Source organism: Rhinolophus sinicus, linkage group LG01, assembly GCF_036562045.2.
Source record: "Rhinolophus sinicus isolate RSC01 linkage group LG01, ASM3656204v1, whole genome shotgun sequence".
NCBI lineage: Eukaryota > Metazoa > Chordata > Mammalia > Chiroptera > Rhinolophidae > Rhinolophus > Rhinolophus sinicus.
The window spans coordinates 59,369,678-59,389,532 of NC_133751.1; the positions used below are offsets into that span (position 1 = coordinate 59,369,678).

A 19,855-nucleotide genomic window follows, 5' to 3' on the forward strand; every position below is an offset into this window, starting at 1 on the left:
CCCATTCTAGTTTAGTAGTGTGGCCCTGCAGGGCAAGCAAACAGAATTAAGCTGGAATCAAATAGTAGCCAGGAGAATTAAATATTTACCTAGAGCTGCCTTTACATGTTAACTGCTTTATTCCTGTAATGTGTTTTTAGTGAACAGCTGTGCCCCTAACCCTTGTCTTCATGATGGGACGTGCGTTGTGGACCCCAGCAGCCATGGGTATCGATGCGTTTGCTCATCTTCCTGGCAAGGGCATGACTGCAGTGTGGGTAAGAGGAACAGACACCTCCAGGGGCCTACAAGGCAAGGGCACATTAAGCCAGGCCATAAATGACTTTTTTCTCCAAAATGTAGGGGATTAAGATTTTTTTTAATTAATACCCTGCTTGCTTAAGAGTTAACATGCTTAGGTGTTGTCTGCAGAATAATGTCAGACAAAAGCACTGACAAGCCTCCACAATCTGACTTGAAGCTGCCCATGCTCCTGCTGCCACACTGGACCATCCCTGGCTCCCTAAACACCCCTCAGCTTTCCTGCCCCTGATTTCACTGTGCTGGTGCCACCAGCCCATGTCTGCTCGTGAAAGTCCTTCCAGTTTTAGTCCAGATGTTACTGGAAACAGCCCTTAATCCTCCCCCTCATCAAAATCTGCTACTTTATCTGTCCTTCCAAATCCTGCCTTGTGTTTACACTTAGCTGTATACGTGGCTGCCTCCCCCCTTAATAGGCTGGTAGCCCCGTGAAAACAAGGGTAGTGTCCTGCTCATCTCCGGGGCCCCACCACCCCTAGTGCCATTTGGCCCTTAGTAGGTGCTTACTGTACCGCGTTATGGTCTTGCCGTCTGAGTCAGTCTGTCCTTGTTTTCTGTCCTCTGCAGATGTGAATGAATGCCTCTCGAACCCCTGCCCATCCCTGGCCATGTGCAACAATACTCAGGGATCCTTTACCTGCAGATGCCCAGTTGGATACCAGTTGGAGAAAGGAATATGCAATTTGGGTAAGAGTCCAGCTATCTTGGATTTTTTTCTGCCCCACAGTATATTTTGCAAAGTAACATATATTGTTTTTCTCCCTAATCAAAACCGTTATTTGTCCAACATATAAGTTTAAGGAACACAGAAAGAAGTGTAAGGTGTTGCCTATTATTCCACCACTCAAAGATATAGCATCTTATTTGAAACTTTTTTAATGTACATTCTATTTTTATATAGTTGAAATCATGCGGTATTTGTACAAACTTTACATCTTAAGCAATTTCCCATGTTATTACAAATATCATGCAGACTTCTTAATGACGGCATCCATACGCCATCATTTGTTCATCGCGCTGTTTGCTTACCCATTCCACCCCGCAGTTAGGAAAAAATAGACATCAAAGGATATTCTAACCACATAGTAAAGAAATAACATTTTAGGGAGTGAAGAAAGAGAATGAAACCCTGATTATCCTACCAAAATCACACATTCTTTTCATTTTTAAAAACAGTCTTCACGTTCTTGTCCACAGGCAGATATATTTTTATAAAGTGTTGCCATCATCATACTGTACAATTTGTCATATTTTGTTCCCCGGTTTGATAGCTTCAAGAAGCTGGTGGGTTTGAGATATAATCACCATTTTACGGATTAAGAAGCAAATAACCCACATGAAAACTAAGGCCCTGACAAGGTGCTAAGTGGCTGAGCTTATACAACTGCTTGATGAGAAGCCAAGCTTCCAGCCACAGGTCCTCCTGTCACACAATAGTGTGTTGATCGTAAAAGCTTCCTTGCACACAGGGTATAGCCCTGTGTTGGAGTGTTCAGTTCAATATGTAAATTAGAAGTGAAGAACATGGAGTTATTATCTAAGCTGGATAAGGAAACTGGCGGGAAAGTGACTCGTCTTTGAATCATCTTAAATCGCCTAATGTGATGCTTAACACACAACAAGTGCTCAGTAAATATTTTTGTGAGAGGACCAATGTCTTTGTCTTTTAAAAGTGTTATTTGCATGAATTCCCATTGCCTATAGGCTGAGGGGAATCATCAGACTTTTTAGAAGGTTGTATCAAATGACAAAACTAAATCAATTTAGTGACGAGTTTGACATCCCTTATTCAAGGGAGAACAAGCCCTGGACGGGGGAGGACAGTGCCTCATAAGCAGGGGAGCACTCTTCCCAAGGGATTGTGGGCAAGAGCGGGTTTTAGAGAGGGTTAGACGTGGAAACGGCATGATTAGCTGGGGTTGCATAGCAGACCTTATTTAGAAAGATCAAAGAACAAAGAAGTAAGTATAGAGCCCAGAGTTGGCTTGGCTTTGAGGATTGGCTGACCGGGTATACTGTGTGTCTGGTCAAGTGGAGCAGTTGCAGGAACACGAATGTTCCGTTTGCTGACCTGGCCCCCCTCGCAGCAGCGGCCCCATCTTGAGCCTAGACATTTATTTCAACAGTTGGTTCTCTACTAAAATAATGGCAGAACTTTGAAAATTGTTTAAAATACAAGGATCAAGTCAAAGCATCATTTAAAGAAAGAGAAATCTAGGAATGTAGACGTTAGTTAAAATTAAGAATTCCTCTTATTCTAATAGATTGCTTTGGGGTAACCTATTCCATTTAGCTACACCCTATAAGAAATAAGCCAGGAGTTTTAGGTTTTAAAGTGGAGAAGGTGGAAGTGGTTTTGTTCTGAAGCAGCGTGGAGAGTACACTGGCCCAAGAACTCAAATGCTTGGCTTTCCTCTGTCCGGGGCCACCCCCTGCAGCATATGACCCCTGCACCTCAATTTCCTCATCTGCAAAATCAGATTACCACCTGCTGTGCTTCCCGCTCAGGGTTACTGTGAAGATCAAATAAAATAATGTATTTGAGCAAGTTTTGAAAATGGTAGAATTCTCCAGAGGAGAGGTGTCACTTACCATTAGTTTTCAACCTCTTGGACCAGAACTGAAAGCAATGAAAACAGTAAACCAATCTGAATACAAAGTAATAATTAGGAATCTTTAAGAAAAACCATTTCAATAACCTATGTAAATCAGCAGTTACATTTGAAGTAAACAATTGCCTGAAAGCCTGATGATGTCAGTGCAGACGTGAAGATGAGCGTGTCCCTGGGGAGCGTGCCCTGTGTGATGCCGTCTTCGTGTGACAGGGACAGCAGAGGCCACATTGACTCTCATGATTCAGAAGAGATGTGTACTTAGCATTTATAGTACGTATGGTTCTAGACAGAGAGTCTGGGTATAAACCTGGACCTGTGAGACGTGAAGACGAAGGAGTGGGGTAATGCTTCTGGAAGCTTGTGTGTGGTGTGTCCCACCGGCAACACATCAGGAGGAGAGAGCTAACGGGTCTGTTGTGTTAACAATCATCTTTCCCTTTTCAAGTCATTTAGCTTCATTGTTCATACACATCAGAGGAACATGCAAATTAGAGCATGCTGAAATGCTTTCATTTGGCCAAGAATGTTTTCAAAGAGCTCCCCGCTGCTCAGAAAGAGTCCTAAGCAGCTGGCTTCACTGAACTGTAGAACAAGCAAAAAGATGTTAAATAAGGATTAAAGGCTTTAGACAGTAAGTATAAGATGTTAAATGTTTTCCCTGGCTCATTTGTGGGCCTTTTTCTTAATTCAGCAAGCAAGCTTTCTGTGAAAGAGCAGCTTCAGGCGTTTTTGTGTTTTGGGTTATTTTCTTTTTTCTTTCTTTTTTTTTTTTCTTCCCTGTCCAGGGGGAAAGATTAGAATTTAATATAAAGGAAGATAAGAGCCAGATATAAAGCAGGCTATACTAATTTTTGGTTGCTTACCCATTTGTAAGTTCCAGTCCCCTCAGGCCCAATCAGCACCAATTGATGTTAACTAGAATTTTATGAGTGAAATGGGCCTTGAAAATAGGGCTGCTTTCTTTCATGTCTGAATCCAATATGGGTCGTTTCAATACGTGGCTTATAATCATGGAGTCTAGCAGCCCCTGAAGTGGGGTCCCACTCCAGATGTTTGGCACCTTTCTCTGTCGCCCCTTGGTTGTCTTTAGAGTGTCAGATTCCTCAGGGGACTGCGGGTAGAGAAGAACTTGGAAGATGGGCACACATAACATTAAATGTTAATTTTGGCCCTTGGGAGCTGGGTGACCTTGGGAAGTCACTGACTTCTGGAAGACTCTTTTATCAGTGATAAAATGGGCATTTCCTCTGAGCAAGAGGAATGGGGGTGACTCTAGAGAGAAGGTGAAAACAAAGCATGCCTTTAAAGCCAAGGACGTGTCAACTTGGTAAAAGACCTAGAGTGCAAGAGCTTTTTGTCCTCTATCTGAATTTTTTATGGGGCCTGAGGAGCACTTTTTGTGTCTAGCCCCACGTCTCCCTCCCCTCCTGCTAGGATTATGTTATTTAGGCCTGCTCATCTTTCTTCTTTGTCACAGCTTTATTGAGCATCTATTATGTGGGAGGCCATTAGGGAGATGTCAGGAAGGCTCCTCTCAGCAGCCCACACATATACACAAAGTCTCCTTAGAGTCTCTCAGCCAAAGGTTTACTCAGTCTGAGTCTTCAGCTCAGCTCAAGAGATGCTCACTTTCCTAGAGAGGAGCCCACAGAGGGAGATGTGGTCTCCATCCTCAAGGAGAAAGAAATGCACAGACGTGGTCCTTTGAGGTGGAGTGAAGCTGGATGCCCCAGAAATTTACAAACACAGAGCCTTGCGTAGGTCAACCTGTTGTGTGGCCTCACAGGTTATGTTTTCATTTTCAGTGAGAACCTTCGTGACAGAGTTTAAATTAAAGAAAACGTTTCTTAATACCACCATGGAAAAACATTCAGACCTACACGAAGTGGAAAATGAAATCACCGAAACAGTAAGTTTCCTGAAGGGCACATTCCTTCTAGTCCTTTGTTTTCTAGAACAGATTTTATTCAGAGTTAGGGTCCTCCTGGGGACCAGCTATAACTCCTGGGATGTTCATTTCTGTTATATATGGAAGGTAAACTTTATGGTAAAATAAGAGGCCCCCTGGAAATAGAAGGGACGTGTAGGGAATGAGTGGTGCCCAGTGAAAGTGTTTCTATGAATGTGTCCTCATGTGCAGCCCTTATCAGTGCCTTGGCATTTCTTTTCCATGTGCAGACTTATCATGACAGACATGTAGATGACATGTGCCAATAAGAGCTGTTGTGAGGAGGAAAGACCTAGAAAGTCCTACTCTCCCATCAGCTGTTGACATGCTGTGTGCCTTTCTCTCTGTATTTTAGAACATGGAGAGAATGATGCCGAAGGTGTAACAGTTAATCCTGTTTATCCGGGGCTCAGAATTCATTGCCTAGATTATCTCGGGGCCTCTGATTCTTCTTCTTTCCCTCTTTGCTTTACTTCTTGTCAAGAAAAAAAGAAAGAGAAATGGAGAGGAAGAAAGAAGAGAGGAAAATAAAGCTCAAATAGTACATTTTGCGTCTCCACTGCTACCTGAGTCGAAGAGTTGGTGTTTAGAAAATTGAAATTTGCCATTAAAATAAGTTTTAGAGATTAGTTGATTTCTGATTCCAGTTTTACTTGTTCTTTATGGGTAAGAGTTAGTCTATTGGCAAAAAGCTATAGCATTTTCTAGGACTGTGGATTTTATTTGTGTACAATTTAGGTTCCAGTTCCATTTCTGTATCCGCTGAGCCTCTGCTCTGTGACAGGTACTTTGCCAGAAGCCTCATTCCTGTTACAGGTATTGCTAACACCTTTACAGATGGACAACTGAGAGGCTCTGGAAGCTAATGACATTGCCTGAGCTCAGAGCAAAGTTAGGGAACAGTCCACTAGTCCACCCTCACTTCTGACACCAATTGCAAGTTTGGGGATCCCCAAGACCACCCTCAGATCTGATAATTCACTAGGACTCACAGATCTCACCAAAAGCTGTTGATGCTCATGGTTATGGTTTATTACAGTGAAAAGATCCAGGTTGCAGTCAGCCAAGGGAAGAGATTCATGGGGCAGAGTCTGGGGGAGGGGAGGGAGACGGGGCCGGGTGGTTCAAATGTGGTGTTTGCAGCTGTCCTCCCCTCACGGACTCATGCACAGTGTTCGTCTCTCTCAGCAGCGACGTGTGTAGTATTCATGGAGGATTGCCCACAGGGCCGCTCACCTGAGTCTTGGTGTCTAGAGCTAATCCATAGGCATAGGCCGCTGCCCATGTGGCTGACCTCGGCCTCCAGCCCCTCTGGGGGTCTGGCGGATACCCTCTAACTCAAAGCCCTCCCCATAAATCATGTTATTAGACGAGCTGGAGTGGCCCAGGCCTCCAGGTAAACAAAAGTAGGATATTCCAAAGCTTAGAGATTACTTTGCGGGAGCCAAGGGCCAGACCTCTCTTTGGGCAGGGTTAAATTCTTTTTTTGTTTTTTTGTTTTAAAGGAGGGCGCAGCTCACAGTGGCCCATGCGGGGATCGAACTGGCAACCTTGGTGTTATTAGCACCACGCTCCAACCAACTGAGCTAACCAGGCCACCCCAGTTAAATTCTTTATAGTTGGTTTTATATCTACTTTACGTCTACTAACCCTATACCTGGTTTCTTTGTCACTCCACCATAGCTGCCCCTGGGTTGTGCTGTAGGTCAGTATTTCTGTCTAAGATAGTACAGGGGCTTAGAACCCCATGCAAAGGTGCAGCCTTGGCCATTACACAGCGCTCGGTGACTTATCTGACTTGTTAATTTTTACCCAGTATCAGCGTATAATTTATTGATGATGTGACATCTCCACCCGACAGGAAATAGTGAAGATTTAAGCAGTGACTGGAGACGTCACTCAAGTGCTCTTTCCCAAGATGCCATTCTGTTCTGAAATGTGCCATTTCTGTTTTTACCTGAGGGAGAAACAGTTTAAGTAATAATACTACTACATAATAATACTTCATTGCCTATCAGCATATAAAGCCATGTCGCTCAAAGCCATCAGGGATTTGATAACATCCCATGTTTGAATCCATCTTCTAAAGAGTGAGATGTACCTGACACACGGGCTTTGAAGACAGGTGGGTCTGCATTGGTCAAGGTGTTAAGACCCTCTGTTGCACAGAAGGAGTCCCCAGCCCCTGTGTGGGGGAACCTAGAAGCAGGCATAGTGCTTTATGCCCTAGAGGGATTTCCTGCGCTCTCTCAGGGTACAAGGTAAACACAGAGAAAGTTGCTTTTAATTTCTTCTGAACAAAAGGGTTCTTGACCCACATAATATAGTTCCCCATGGAGAGCCTTTTTGAAGAGGACCTATCTTTGCATTAGGTCAACTAATTGTAGATTAGGAAGGGTCTGTGTAGGGCCTGCCAGACCTGGGGTAGCTGAAAGGAACCAGCCTTTTCTTGAGGCTCGTTCACTATGCAAAGTCCAAATAAACAGTTGCTGAGTTTTCTGAAACCCTGCGTCTTAGAAGAGATCTGCTCCTTTGAAGATGTTTTGCATCCAAGGGTGCTATTCTGAACGTCTTTTCCTGCCAAGATTTTCCCCACTGATTTACTATCTGCCTCTCTCCCTTTGTACTCACGGCACAACAGAATACGCGCAGAAAGGCGTTTAAAGAAGGGAACATAAGTAGGACACCACTCCTCTGTAAAGACCCCTGCTGATAACTTGATGGCTGGAAAATGCCTATTTGATCCTAAAAATAGGAAATTGGTTCCAGGTCCAAGGCTTTTGTCTAACTCACAGTTAACAACAAACCTATTCTTTCTTTCAGTTAAATGTGTGCTTTTCAGCGTTACCTGGTTATACCCGATCCACAGTTCGTGCTTCTAGGTAAGTAACAGAATTACATTCGCTTGTGAACCAGTCTATAGGAAGGGGAGGATATTCTTACATGGGTGGTAGCAACAAACTTGGGCCCTGTTTTGACCCAGCCACAAGGTGACCCAGGGCCAAAGTCGCTGGACCCTCCTGCTTTCCCATTCCCTCACTGGACAATGCAGATGACATTCATTTTCCAAGAGTCCTGGGTCCACATGTCATTTTAGAACAATTAAAAACCTACACACTTTTCCTATAGAGAGTCCAGCGTGGTGGTCATGTCACTGCAAACCACCTTTTCCTTGGCCTCCAATGTGACGCTGTTTGACCTGGCTGACAGGATGCAGAAATGTGTCAACTCCTGCAGGTCCTCTGCTGAGGTCTGCCAGCTCTTGGGATCTCAGAGGCGGATCTTTAGAGGTAAGGGAATGGCCCTGTGGGAGGACTCCGCCCATACGTTTAGGCACAGACCTAGAATAGAAACATAAGGCATTCAGGGCTCAGGTCCAAGAAAGCTCATCACAGAGCCAGCCTATCTTTGAAATGGGTATTAAGCAAATTAACACCGTGTGAGTGCTCCTTTGTGCACGCTTACACATGCACACGCACACACAGTCTTAAAATCACCTGGTTCCTGGCCTGCTGCCCCTTCCGTTTCTTCTCTACACTGTCAGTGAGGGAAGTGATATAGGATCTGATGTAATGAAGCAGAAATCACTCTTCTTTCCCTTAAAAAGTTCCTGCTGTATCTGAGGAGACAGGCATTCACACACAGAATGTACGTGCTTGTCAATTCCCCAAACTTTCATCGTGATACACCTTTAAGTAAAAAAAACATGTGTAGTCTTACCTGTATTTTTTATTTGTTTGCAACTTATCAATGCACAGAAACAAGACCAGAACAGTGTAGGGCAGACTGCTCACGGTGCCATTCATGATCATTTCCCCATTCTTTTTCTTGCTTATCTGTTTTGTCAAAAGCTTCTACAGTGTATCTAGTGTGAAGCAGATGAAGAAAGGGATTAGATACAAGTTCAGAAGGCAAATTTAGGTCTCAAAGGGGAGGTTTTGCCTCTGGGATGGGAAAACTGCTGGAATCAAAAGTACTTCCTCGCAAAGGGGGCTTGTCCCTGCTGCTTTCTCCTAAGTAATCAAAGTGGGCTCTGTTTAGCTCCTGTCACTACACAAGTAGGATGTGGAATCTGTGACCCTCCCATCTGGTGCCCAGACGCTGGACCTGAGTGGTAGGTAGCAGGTGTGGTGCTCTGTCTGCTGGTAGACGCAGGACTTCCCCAGTGGGTCAGGGCTTCGTGAGGGCTGCTCCCAAGGGCTTGCTTCACGGGCCATGCACGGGAGAGCCTGCAAGCCAGGTGTTAACCTTTCACTCTGGGATAAATGCCGCAGCTTTGGCCTATTTCAGGGCTAGTTATTCGTTTGAAAAACAAAACAAAAAAATAAAAGAGCTAAACTTTCTGGAATTGACGTTGCTATCATTCAGCCTCTATTGAAAACTAGCTAAAAAGTTCATGCCCCGTTGTGCTGTACTCTAAACTGTGAGGCAAGAACTCTTTGGTTTTACTTTGTTTCTCATGCCAGTGATTCAAGGGTCCCCGTTTTTCCTCCTCGACGAGTAGGAAGGGGACCTTTCAATTCACTAAACACGTATGCAGTACATCCTATGTGGTCAGCATTGTAGGAGGTTACTTTTTTGTCTCTAGCAAATGCATTTCATGCCTTGCAAATCAAGTGATCAGATAATTTGGATTTGTCAGACCCTGTTCGGAGCAGCCCTGCCCACTCTGTGACTCCCATTCTTCCGATTGCTTAGATGGAGCTTATACGGAAGCTCCGGTCATCCTTGTTTACTTGCTCAGGTCCCATTCTTTTTTTTTTTTTTTAAGACTTTATTTTTTTATTTTAGAGCAATGTTAGGTTCTCAGCAATATCGAGAGGAAAGTACAGAGATTTCCTCTTACTCCCTTATCCCCACATGTACTGACCGCCATACTTTCCCTCTCCTTTCAGAGCCTGTGAAAACAAAGACAGCCAGGTATCTTGGCTGAACACAGGCTCACTTCTGTTTTTCCTCCCACGTCTTCTCCAGGCTTTGCCAACACACCTAGCTTGGTTTCTCGCTCACCTTTCTGAGTGCTAGAGAGGTGGGCATGGCGAACAGGAGCTGTCAGGCTCTGACATCTGGGTGTTTCCAACATATGGGCAGCCTCCAGCTACTCTGGACATGGCCATTGCAAAGGCAGGTTTTTCACTCTTCAATTCACAAAGTATCCACTTCCTTGCCTTTCAAAGGACTGCAGCTCTCCTGTCTCCAGATGTTTCGAGTCCTTGGAAATCCCCCAGGCCTTTGATTTACATAAGTTCTCATTGTCTGGCGGATGTCGTGCCCAGGAAGGACCATGGGAATTGTGGATGTAGAAAAATCACATCACCAGGCTTCAAATGAAAATGGGATTATACGTGGTCTGTTTGATGGATTTATGACAGAATATTTTCAAAGAATTTTTAAGATAGCGACTCCTTTATTGCAGAGGCAGGGCCAGCTTTCCTTGCTTTCCCATGAATCTGCTTCTGTGAAGAGAAGGGTTGCTTATGCAGGGCGAGTAGCATTTGCCAGCAGGCTGGATTAATGGGCAGGATGAAAGGAAAACGTGACATCGGCTTCCAGAAAGTATCTAATCAAGCAAGGCAACTCAGGCTGGAGAAGGCGCTTGCCAGCCTGGGTAGCCTTTTGTTCCGGAGGTGTTTCTTCAGATTAAGGCTTGAGGACTGGCAAAGCCTTCAGAAATTTTTGATGAGGGATTGTGGAGCCTTAGTACCTCTCCGGTGCCAGCTTCTCTGTGTTTGCTTGGTGACATTTTCCATTTTTTAATTTTTTTCCCTTAAATACAAAGTTTTCACAATAAACAAAGGAAATTCTATCACACACACAAACAAGGTTCTGATTTAGCACGTCGGCTTCCACTGATAAAGACAGGAAATTCGGCGTTGAGAACTCAAGTTGTGTCCTAAGCTTACCTCCCTGTGACCAGGCCATCCACCAGGTCCCAAGCTCTCAGGACTCAGAAAAGGAGGTGGATGCTGGGGCCCTGTGTGGGTGTCAGCTCTCGTCACCAGAACCTGCCTGGGCAGGGACAGTTTTGCCACGTTAAGAACTGGTATCTGGCTTCTGAATAGGCTGGTGTCTTCCTTCAGGTGGGAGAGGGGAGACCACGCCTCACTGTACAATACACACGCTGCCCTTCCGTGGCTCTCTCCCCATTTCGCACGTGTTCTTGTCTGCCAACAGTAACACACATCATGTTGCCCTGTACATGGGTCTGAATAAGTTACTGCTCCCTCTCCAGTTGGCTTTTTCATATTTTTGTGCTGTTGGCTGTTTATTCCAATTACATGTGTCACTTTTGTCAGGCTTATTGTAGATGGTAAAATGTACCCTCAGAGGGTCTGCTGTAGAAATCTCAGAGAGGGCCCACTGTATGCGACCTCAGAGGGGGCCACCTGCGCAACGTGAATGCTTTTTGATAATAACGGAGTGGTTCTTTGTCATCCGTGAAATGAACATGGTTCACATACCCAGGGCTGGACAAAGCCAGGTGGATGCACATGTAAGAATTAGGGCCCTAACGTGAAGTAGACAGCAAGCCTGTAAGATGCATTTTTCTGTCTGCCTGTCTCTCTTGGTGGTGACCCGGTGACTGGTGGTCTGACGGCACCTTCAGCAGGTGTGTATTCAGCACTCTGTGTGGACCAGTCTCTGTGCGCGGTGCCGAAGACCCAGAGATGAATAAGCCCAAAGGCACTGTCAGTGTAGTGGGGGGCAGACAGGTGACAGAATTAAACCGCAGTCCCCGGGAGGCAGATTATCTTCTATACCTCTCCTCAGAATCATCTGCGCAGGTCTGAGCCCCTCCGCTTCCTCTGCAGGAGCATAGTCATGATTTCTGGGTTTGTGGTCCTTAAGTGAGAAGCTACAGAAGACACCGCACCTTCGACGGCCGTGTTTGCAGTGGAGGCTGGAGTTGGGGACAGCACCCTGTTTCTTTTGGGTTTGGTTTCTCTGTGCCACGGCATGCTGGGTGAACGCTTAGTAAACAGGCCTGGGGGCCAACACGGGCGGAGTAGCAGAAGGCAGAATGGACCTCTGGAAGGAGTGTACACTGCAGACTTTTTGGAAAACTCTTCTCAGAGCCTCTTGAAATAGAAAAGTTCATGCATCTTAAAGTTTGAAGTGGAGGAGGTTTTGTTTGGTTTCACTCTCTTGTTTTTCCATTTCAGCGGGCAGCTTGTGTAAGCGGAAGACTCCAGAATGTGATAAAGAGACCTCCATCTGCACCGATCTGGATGGTGTCGCGCTGTGCCAGTGCAAGTCGGGCTACTTTCAGTTCAACAAGATGGATCACTCCTGTCGAGGTACCGCAGGGTCACCGGGGTGGTGTGGCCCCTCCTGGAACCGGGAAGATGATTTTCTGTGCCAGGGGCTCTCTTTCTGCTCTAGGTGTGACTGTTCTAAACTGGGGGTAACCAGTTCTTGTTACACAGCCAGACTTAGTACATTATCTCCTTGGAATAACAGCATTATCTCTGACCAGTGCACGCTGGCCAGGCCACTGGATTCAAAGGGAAAGAAAAGAGAATGGAATGCCTGTGGTAGCAACGCCTTTTCTTCCTTTCTTTTTTTTTTTTTCCACTTTAAGGAAGTTAGAAAAATTACCATTTTAATTTCCAAAGTTTTATTCTATTGTCTGCTAATCTTTTAAAATGGTAATCCAAGCATGGAGTCAGGCCTTACCTTTTAGCAGAAGCTGTGGCTCAGTAGACAGTTCTGATGAGGCTCGGGCGACCTGGGGCACAGCCTGACTTGGCTTCACCAGTCATGCATTATCTTGGGCACATCACTTTGCTTTGCTGAACCTCAGTTTCCTCTCCTGTGAAATGGGTATAGTGATACTTCATTAGATATTCTAAGAATTGAAGAAGGCTGTGTATGTGGTGGTACTTTGTGACCTCTCAGCATTTGCTCTTGCGTTTCACCCAGGTTGTTATTGAAGTAATGAGTTCTCATTTTAAAGGTGTCATGACATGTTTGAGGGAAGAAACCTAATTCTGCTAACCTTTTAGGTGACACCTAAATTCATTCAGTTTGAGACTAAAGGCTTCTCAATGAGCATAGTGCTTTAAAATTAAGTAATTCAAGCCCAGAGCACTGTGTACCCTGACTTATAACAGATTGCTGCAATGTGATCACCAGAAAAATTTAGCAATGTCAAGGCCATCACGTAACTTTAAGCATCACATCACATCCGAATGTTTTGGCACACTTTTCCTAGTCTGTCAACACCTACTGGAATCTGAGTAAAAATCACACGCTGCGGAAAAGTGACATGACAGTCATATCTGTCAGGGCTTCCCATTAGCGGACTCATTCGATCAGAAGAAGATAAAAATACGTTTTAGGGCAGTGCTCTCACTCGGATCTTCAGACCCTGTAACTTAAGTTTCTATACAAAGGGCTCTGGGAGGGCACACCCACAACTCTGCCTGCAGGCTCTGCAGTGGGTGTTGAAGAGGGGGGCAGCCGTCCGTGATGGGCAGCGGTCCCGATGCGTGACAGCTCTGCAGCATTTCTCAACGCCATGTTAGGCTGCTGCTTTGGTACAAAGAGATGATGCTTCCTAATTCCATCCTATCTGGTTTAATGCAGAATGTTCCTTGCCCTTCTTAGAAACTGAGCTGTTGAGCCCCACTTTGTATGGCAAGGCGACCTCTGCTAAAATCCCTATGCTGGGGTACCGTGCAGCTGACGGGAGGGAAAGGCAAGGTGGGCAGAAGTGCAGGCATGTAGGAGTGCTGTCCCCAATCCACCGTGCCTCTGGAGTTTCTGATGGCCTCAAGATAGCCCTGTTACCTTTGCTTCTGGCCAGCAAAGCCACTTTCCCTCTATTTCCAAGATAGCACTTTCATTGTGTCACTTATAGGCGTGCAGTAGCAATAGCAGATCTGTCAGAGATTTTCCAAACGCAGTAGCACAGGCACCGGCAACCTTATGTTTATCAAGTAATGACCCCATAAGCAGTATAAAGCAGCCTTGGTTAGCTTCCGGGCTTGTTACTGAGCCCCTATGAAGCCTCATGTCTGCAGTATCCTCGTTGGTTAGATTTTCATCTGCGGCCATCAGACCTCTGGGGAGTGTCTTTGGGAGCTCCTTGGACCACAGCCTTGTTGACTGGGTTCTGATGGGTTAGCAGTGACATCTTCTGGCCATTGGTACACAGGGGTTATTTAAACCAAGTTCCTTTTTGACACCTCAAATCAGGGGTCAGTCCCCTGTATTAATGGAAGATAGAAGCGTGTGGGTGTTTCCTAAGTCCTTGCAATTCATAGCTGTACATTAGCAAGGCTATATTGTTCTCTGTCATACACACACACACGCACACACACACACACACACACACACACACACACACCTCTTAATGTCTCACATAAAATGTCTTTGTAGAGTCTTTACCAGACTTTCAAAGTGTCATATAAAATTAAAGTAGGTGTCCTTCCCACAGGTGTCTTTCTTAGCTTTCTTCCATTGTGCAGGCATCACGATGAATTCCGACTACCTGTTTGCAGGTCTGTTTCTCACTAGACCACAAGGGCCTGGAGAGCAGTACCTGTGTCTAGAATATGCTTAGCACATTGAGGGGCTCAACACATGCCTGTTGAGTGAACAAATATGATAGGATAAGATTGGCAGGTCTTGATTTAGTTTCCTGCAAGGGAACAAAAGAGTTTTTAAGACTCCACCATTTCTTTTTTTGAAAAGACCAGAAGGCTTGAATTTTCTTGTGTTCCGTATCGATAGGGGAAGCCCAGTTCGGGTATATGAGCCAGCTGTTCATTTCATCTTCCCTGCGCTGTGAGTCTGCCCCTGCAGGGTGTGGAGACGGAGAGCTGGATCCTAAGGCACACGGGAGTGCCTCGTGCAAGATGGTCCTCCTCGAGCCCCAGAGCAGTGCCAGGCCCACCGTAGCACCAGCCTTTGAATGACTGGCTGAATGAGCCCATTTGGAATAAAGAAATATCATTACATCAGGGAGTCAGGCCACTTCCGAAGCTAAGTGAAAACAGCCCGACCGCTCAGCTCACAGGCAGGACAACAGGTGGACCGTGTATCTGGCTGGATGACAGCCGTGGGGTGGAACGCTCCCTTCCCCACCCCCACCCCCCCAGCAGATGAGGGGTGGGTGGGTAGATCTGATGTGAAAACATTTCCAGGAGGAAGTGTTCAGAATAGAACAGACGGGTGTGACATCAGCCTGCCTTGGTGCTGAGATGGGCGGGATGAGTCACTGGCATGCCCGAAGTCCCTGTGTAGCTGCCCTGTAGCCGTATCCATGGGTCATCCAGGGGCAGCTTCCCACGCTCGCAGGACCCGCTGTGGCACGGGACCGCCAAGGCACAGTGCTTTCCAGGACCGGGAGACAGGAATGCTCAGCTTGTTCCTTACAGAAAGCCCAACCTGAGAAAGGCACGAAGAGAACTCAAAGGTAGCACAGATTTGGGGGAGGGGCCTCGTTCCACCTTCCCTAAATGGGATATAATGCTCTCTACCTTATTGCAAAAAGGATTTGAAGCACCTAATAAAAATTCATGTAACAAAATGAGACTTAATTTAAAAGGTAAATCAGGTTGAAGGAGAAATACAATGAATATGCAGAAAGATAGCCCATAAGGTCCCGCATGTTTGCGAAAGGTAGGCCACGCATTCCAGTTTTGAGCTTCCTGGACACTGAGGCAAAGAGAGCAATATGATTCTGAAAAGGGGAGGGGACCGTAAAGTACAGTCGTTCAGGAGCACCCCCATCTTTCTAGATGCTGAGGACTGAGAGAAGTGTCTCTGGGGCATCCTCATGAGGAGGTTACCGAGCGGTGTTGTGGTAATGTAGTCCATCACATCCCGCAATAAATACTAGGGACTTGCCCAGGGCTGCTGCCTAGACTAGATAGCTCTTAAAACAAGAGAATGTAGCTCAGGCAAAGGGATTCCATGGAGCCAAAACAATGCAGTCCAGGCTCATAGCTCTCATGATCTGCAGTGAGAGAATTCTAGGTTAGCTAGAACAGTGCTTGCCAAACCGTTCCACAAAACTAGGGATATGTCAATAGCCTATGACAACAGAGCAGATGCTAGAAACATTTAACGTCTAACGTTAAAAAATAGAAGGAAGAGCGCTATTAAGTACATCTACGTAGTCCACATTATTATCCACTAATCCGTGAGGGAGGATACAGGAAGTCTGTGTGAGCTCTCCCGTCCCAGCCTGTAGGGCTTGCTTCCGTCTCTCTCCCCAGCCATGCATGCTGCTGGCACTCACAGCTCACCGTTAGCATGTGTGCTGCCTGTCCAAGGATTGCTGCTCTGTGCCATGTACCTGTTCTTCCCCAGGATCTTTTCCCCAGTGCATATCATACATTAATCACGAATCAAATTTTTATCCTTCCTTGCAGCAATGGATTAGTCCGTGAGGCCATTTTTTATTGTCTGCTTTCATCCAAGCATATGTTATAGCTCATGCTGTTCTGTCAGCTGATTGTAGGGTTGAAAGTGTTCTGTGATCAAATAAATTCAGGAACTGCTGATTCAGGGGAATGGCTGGGCCACAGCTCTTCAGTGCAGCAGCCATCCATGAGCAGCACCGCCAGAGGCTTCAAAGTTACGTGCTTGGGTGGTGGGCCCATTAGGGATCGTCCGGTAGATATGTCCAACATCCCCTGCACCGACTACCGGGTGAGCTTCTCTTCTTGAAAAGGAGGCACCCACTATGGCTGTGACCCAGAGAATGTCACCCACTAGCTCAAGGGCCAACAGCAAGTTAAAAGTTTGACTCAAAGAAGGTAAAGCATTCGTCTTTCAGTATGTGATGTTACATGGAGGCCACAGAGAACTTCCAAAGAGAATTGCATTTGCTGGAAAATAATTACAGTTGCATTTATTTAGTGGTTACTATGTGCCAGGTGCTGTGCTAAGCCATTTGCATGCCTTATTTGACCTCACCTCCTCCAAAAAAACTATAAGGTAGATATTATTATTATCTTCTTTTTATAGATGGCAAACTGAGAGCCACAAAGAAGTTAATAATTTTTTTTTTTTTCCATAAAATTAAGAGTTGAGCTGGCAACAGTATTTAGGCCAGGTTATAGACAGATAATTCTAAAGTTGTTTGTGGCCTTCTGGTTCTACAATATTCTTGTGGACTTTAGGATGGCTGGTGTTTACTTGTCAGTTGGGCCATGGGAGGTAAATAGATATATTAATGGATTTTCCTTTTCTCTTTCAGCATGTGAAGATGGATATAGGCTTGAAAATGAAACCTGTATGAGGTAGGCTCCGTGTTCATTTATTCTGATGAATTTGTTCCAAACCTTATTTAGAAATTACTTAGTAAATTGCCTAATGATTTGAGATTTGAAAGAAATTCTCATTCTTTTCCTCTGTTGACTTGCAGTTGCCCATTTGGACTTGGTGGTCTCAACTGTGGAAACCGTAAGTATGCAGAAGTCTCGAGTTCAGTGTAGGCAGGGCCCTTCTCGGTCATTAGCAAGCAGAGTATGCCTCTGTCTCCTCCCCTCCCTCAGTTCAAATCCACTGTCTCCTCAGCTCCCGTGCTGGGAGGTATGAGGAAAGCGAAGAGTGTTCTCCAGAGGCTCAAGGTCTGGTAGGGGAGATAAACATTCCTAAATAACCCTGACCACAGAGTGTTAATACAATAAATTGTGAGATGTGAGGCAGGGAGGGAGGGGCCACGCCCAAGGAGAGTAGAGAAACCTCCTGAGTACTTCTTGGAGGCAATGGAATTGGAGGTTTTGAAAGACTTGGACAGGCAGGTATGGAGGAAGAAGGCGGAGGGCAGAAGGAACCACTTAAACAAGGGTCTTGGGGCAGCCTGAGCCTGTGGTATTCTGGGGACAAAGTTTAAGTGGTGTGGCTGAGGATAGAAAGAGAGGAAGGCAGAGAGTGGAGTACTATGTTGGCAGAGTAGAGGGGACCAAACTGTTGGAGTTTGGGATGGCCAGCCTGAGAGTTTAGACTCTACTCAGCATCCATGATGGAACCAGTAAGTCTTAGAGCAGGAAGGTAGTTTGAACAAGAAAATCAGATTGGGCTGCAGTGAGAAGAATAGACTGGACAGAGGAGAACATGGGGAGTTAGAGACTCCCTCCAGTGCAGTCACGGCAGGAGTCAGGGCTGGAGACAGGCTCTGAGGCATCTGCTCCAAGCTGATGTTCCCGCTCCTAGAAGCACAGACGATAGACAGGGTGATAGGAACTGTGTGCATGTTGTGTTTCACACCTAATTCAGTTCTTTGAGAAAAGCAGTTGGGATTCGTTGACGTTCACGCTCACTGACATTTTCTTATATTGAGACCTGAGAAATGGAAATCACTCTCAAAATTACGGAAGATATTCTGGGATATAAGATGTAATAGGAAGAATACCATTCAATACTTCGTTGGAGAATCGCTTTGTCCCTTCTATAGATGAATGTGCCAACAACCCGTATTCTAAGTTTACTAGACCAAAAGTAAACATGATTTAATATGTAAAAGTCCCCAGTTTCTGTTCCCCAATGGTATACTTTACATTTTACGTTCTCAGTGGTATTTTCTTTGCTCATAAAGCTTTTAATTAGTAAGTTTCATTCCTGGATTTCTTTTGAGAGTAATAAAAAATAAATACAAGGAATTAAAACAAAATTCACTGCTGAGGACCAAACTGACATAAAGCTCTCTCGGTGTACTCAGCACGGAGCCACTCTCAGCCAGAACCTAGAGATTTGGACTTCCATATTTACCTCGGATTATCTGATTCATCCTGCCTGCAAATTAGGAAGCGGTACAATAGACAGCCTAAGAGAAAGACGAGGGAAGCACTTCTGGAAGCAAATGTATTGAGTCATACTGACTAGAGAGGGAGGAGCCCACTGAATTAATGTTTTGTTTTGTTTTTAAAGTAGCAACCTGAGGTCACGGGGTGGTGGAGTACACAACTCTGTCTTCTTTAGTAGTCACTAAGGACAGCACGGTGTCATACAAGCATTTAGGCACAGACATTCGTTATGGTAGACCCGAGCCATCACACACCGAATGGTGTTCGTGTTACGATTATATGAACTGATTTGTACTCACAACACTTCTAACACCAAATATGTGGGGGTTTGACTCTCCTGACTTAGTGTCAGACCTCACAGGTTAAAGGCTCATTTCCACAAGACTGCCCCCACATCAGACAGCACCCCCACCACCAGCCTGGACCTCCCGTACTTCTGACCAACTAGCTATAAATCAAGGGTTCTCATGACCCCCCACCTCAGATTCAGTAATGTGCTAGAGCAGCTCACAGAACTCAGGAAGGCACTTTGCTTACTATGGTAAAGGATGAAACTCAGGAACAGCCCAACGGAAGAGATGTACAGGGCAAGGTATGGGGCAAGGAGAGTTCTCAGAGCTTCCATGCCCTCTCTGGGCACCACACACTCTCAGCACCTTTATGTATTCACCAACCCAGAATTTCTCTGAACTCCATTGTTTAGGGTTTTTATAGCAACTCTGTTACATACTATTAATTAAATCATTGGCTATTGACCCTTGGAGGTGTGGGGGTGGGGCTGAAGGTTCCAACCTTCTAATCACAGGTTGGTTCTTCTGGCAACCAGTCCCCATCCAGCAAGAATCAACTAATTAGCATAAACTCAGGTATGGATGAAAGGGGCTTATTAGGAATAACAAAAGATGCTTCTTTCATCCCTATGTCTCAGAAATTCCAAGGGTTTTAGAAGTTCTTATGCTGGGAACTGGGGTTGAAGACCAAATAGATATTTCTTATTATATCACAGTTTCACAAGTGTATGCAGTTTAATAAGGTGAGGAAGTTATCACTGTTTAGACTATTTAAACATTTAAAAGTATTCAAAATCCTTTGTACATTATGTGTTGGTGCTTAAAAGGGTAGGCTTCAGGTTTTTGGAGATTTGGCTTGTGTAAAATAGTCTGGATAGCAGTATATGTCCTTTTCTAAAAATGAGGATTTAGACAAGCCAGTTTCTCACCTGGCTTCAG

The 19,855-nt window shown here is 45.3% G+C and overlaps 1 protein-coding gene and 1 long non-coding RNA gene across 4 annotated transcripts in view; one reads left to right on the forward strand and one right to left on the reverse strand.

Moving 5' to 3' along the window:
- The window catches only part of HEG1 (heart development protein with EGF like domains 1), an 83,631-nt gene that overhangs the window by 43,372 nt on the left and 20,404 nt on the right, over positions 1-19,855 (forward strand). For all 3 annotated transcript variants that reach the window (XM_019738982.2, XM_074330619.1, XM_074330622.1), the window contains 8 exons: positions 141-257; positions 868-987; positions 4,721-4,824; positions 7,687-7,745; positions 7,993-8,153; positions 12,027-12,161; positions 17,078-17,120; positions 17,246-17,283. In XM_019738982.2, the coding sequence (XP_019594541.2) occupies positions 141-257; positions 868-987; positions 4,721-4,824; positions 7,687-7,745; positions 7,993-8,153; positions 12,027-12,161; positions 17,078-17,120; positions 17,246-17,283 (777 nt within the window). The remainder of the gene's footprint in view (positions 1-140; positions 258-867; positions 988-4,720; positions 4,825-7,686; positions 7,746-7,992; positions 8,154-12,026; positions 12,162-17,077; positions 17,121-17,245; positions 17,284-19,855) is intronic.
- Positions 8,075-18,289, reverse strand: LOC141571142 (uncharacterized). Its single transcript, XR_012495825.1, has 3 exons — positions 12,541-18,289; positions 8,361-8,728; positions 8,075-8,204 (listed from the first exon to the last, which is right to left on the reverse strand). It is a non-coding gene; the product is annotated as an uncharacterized LOC141571142 (long non-coding RNA).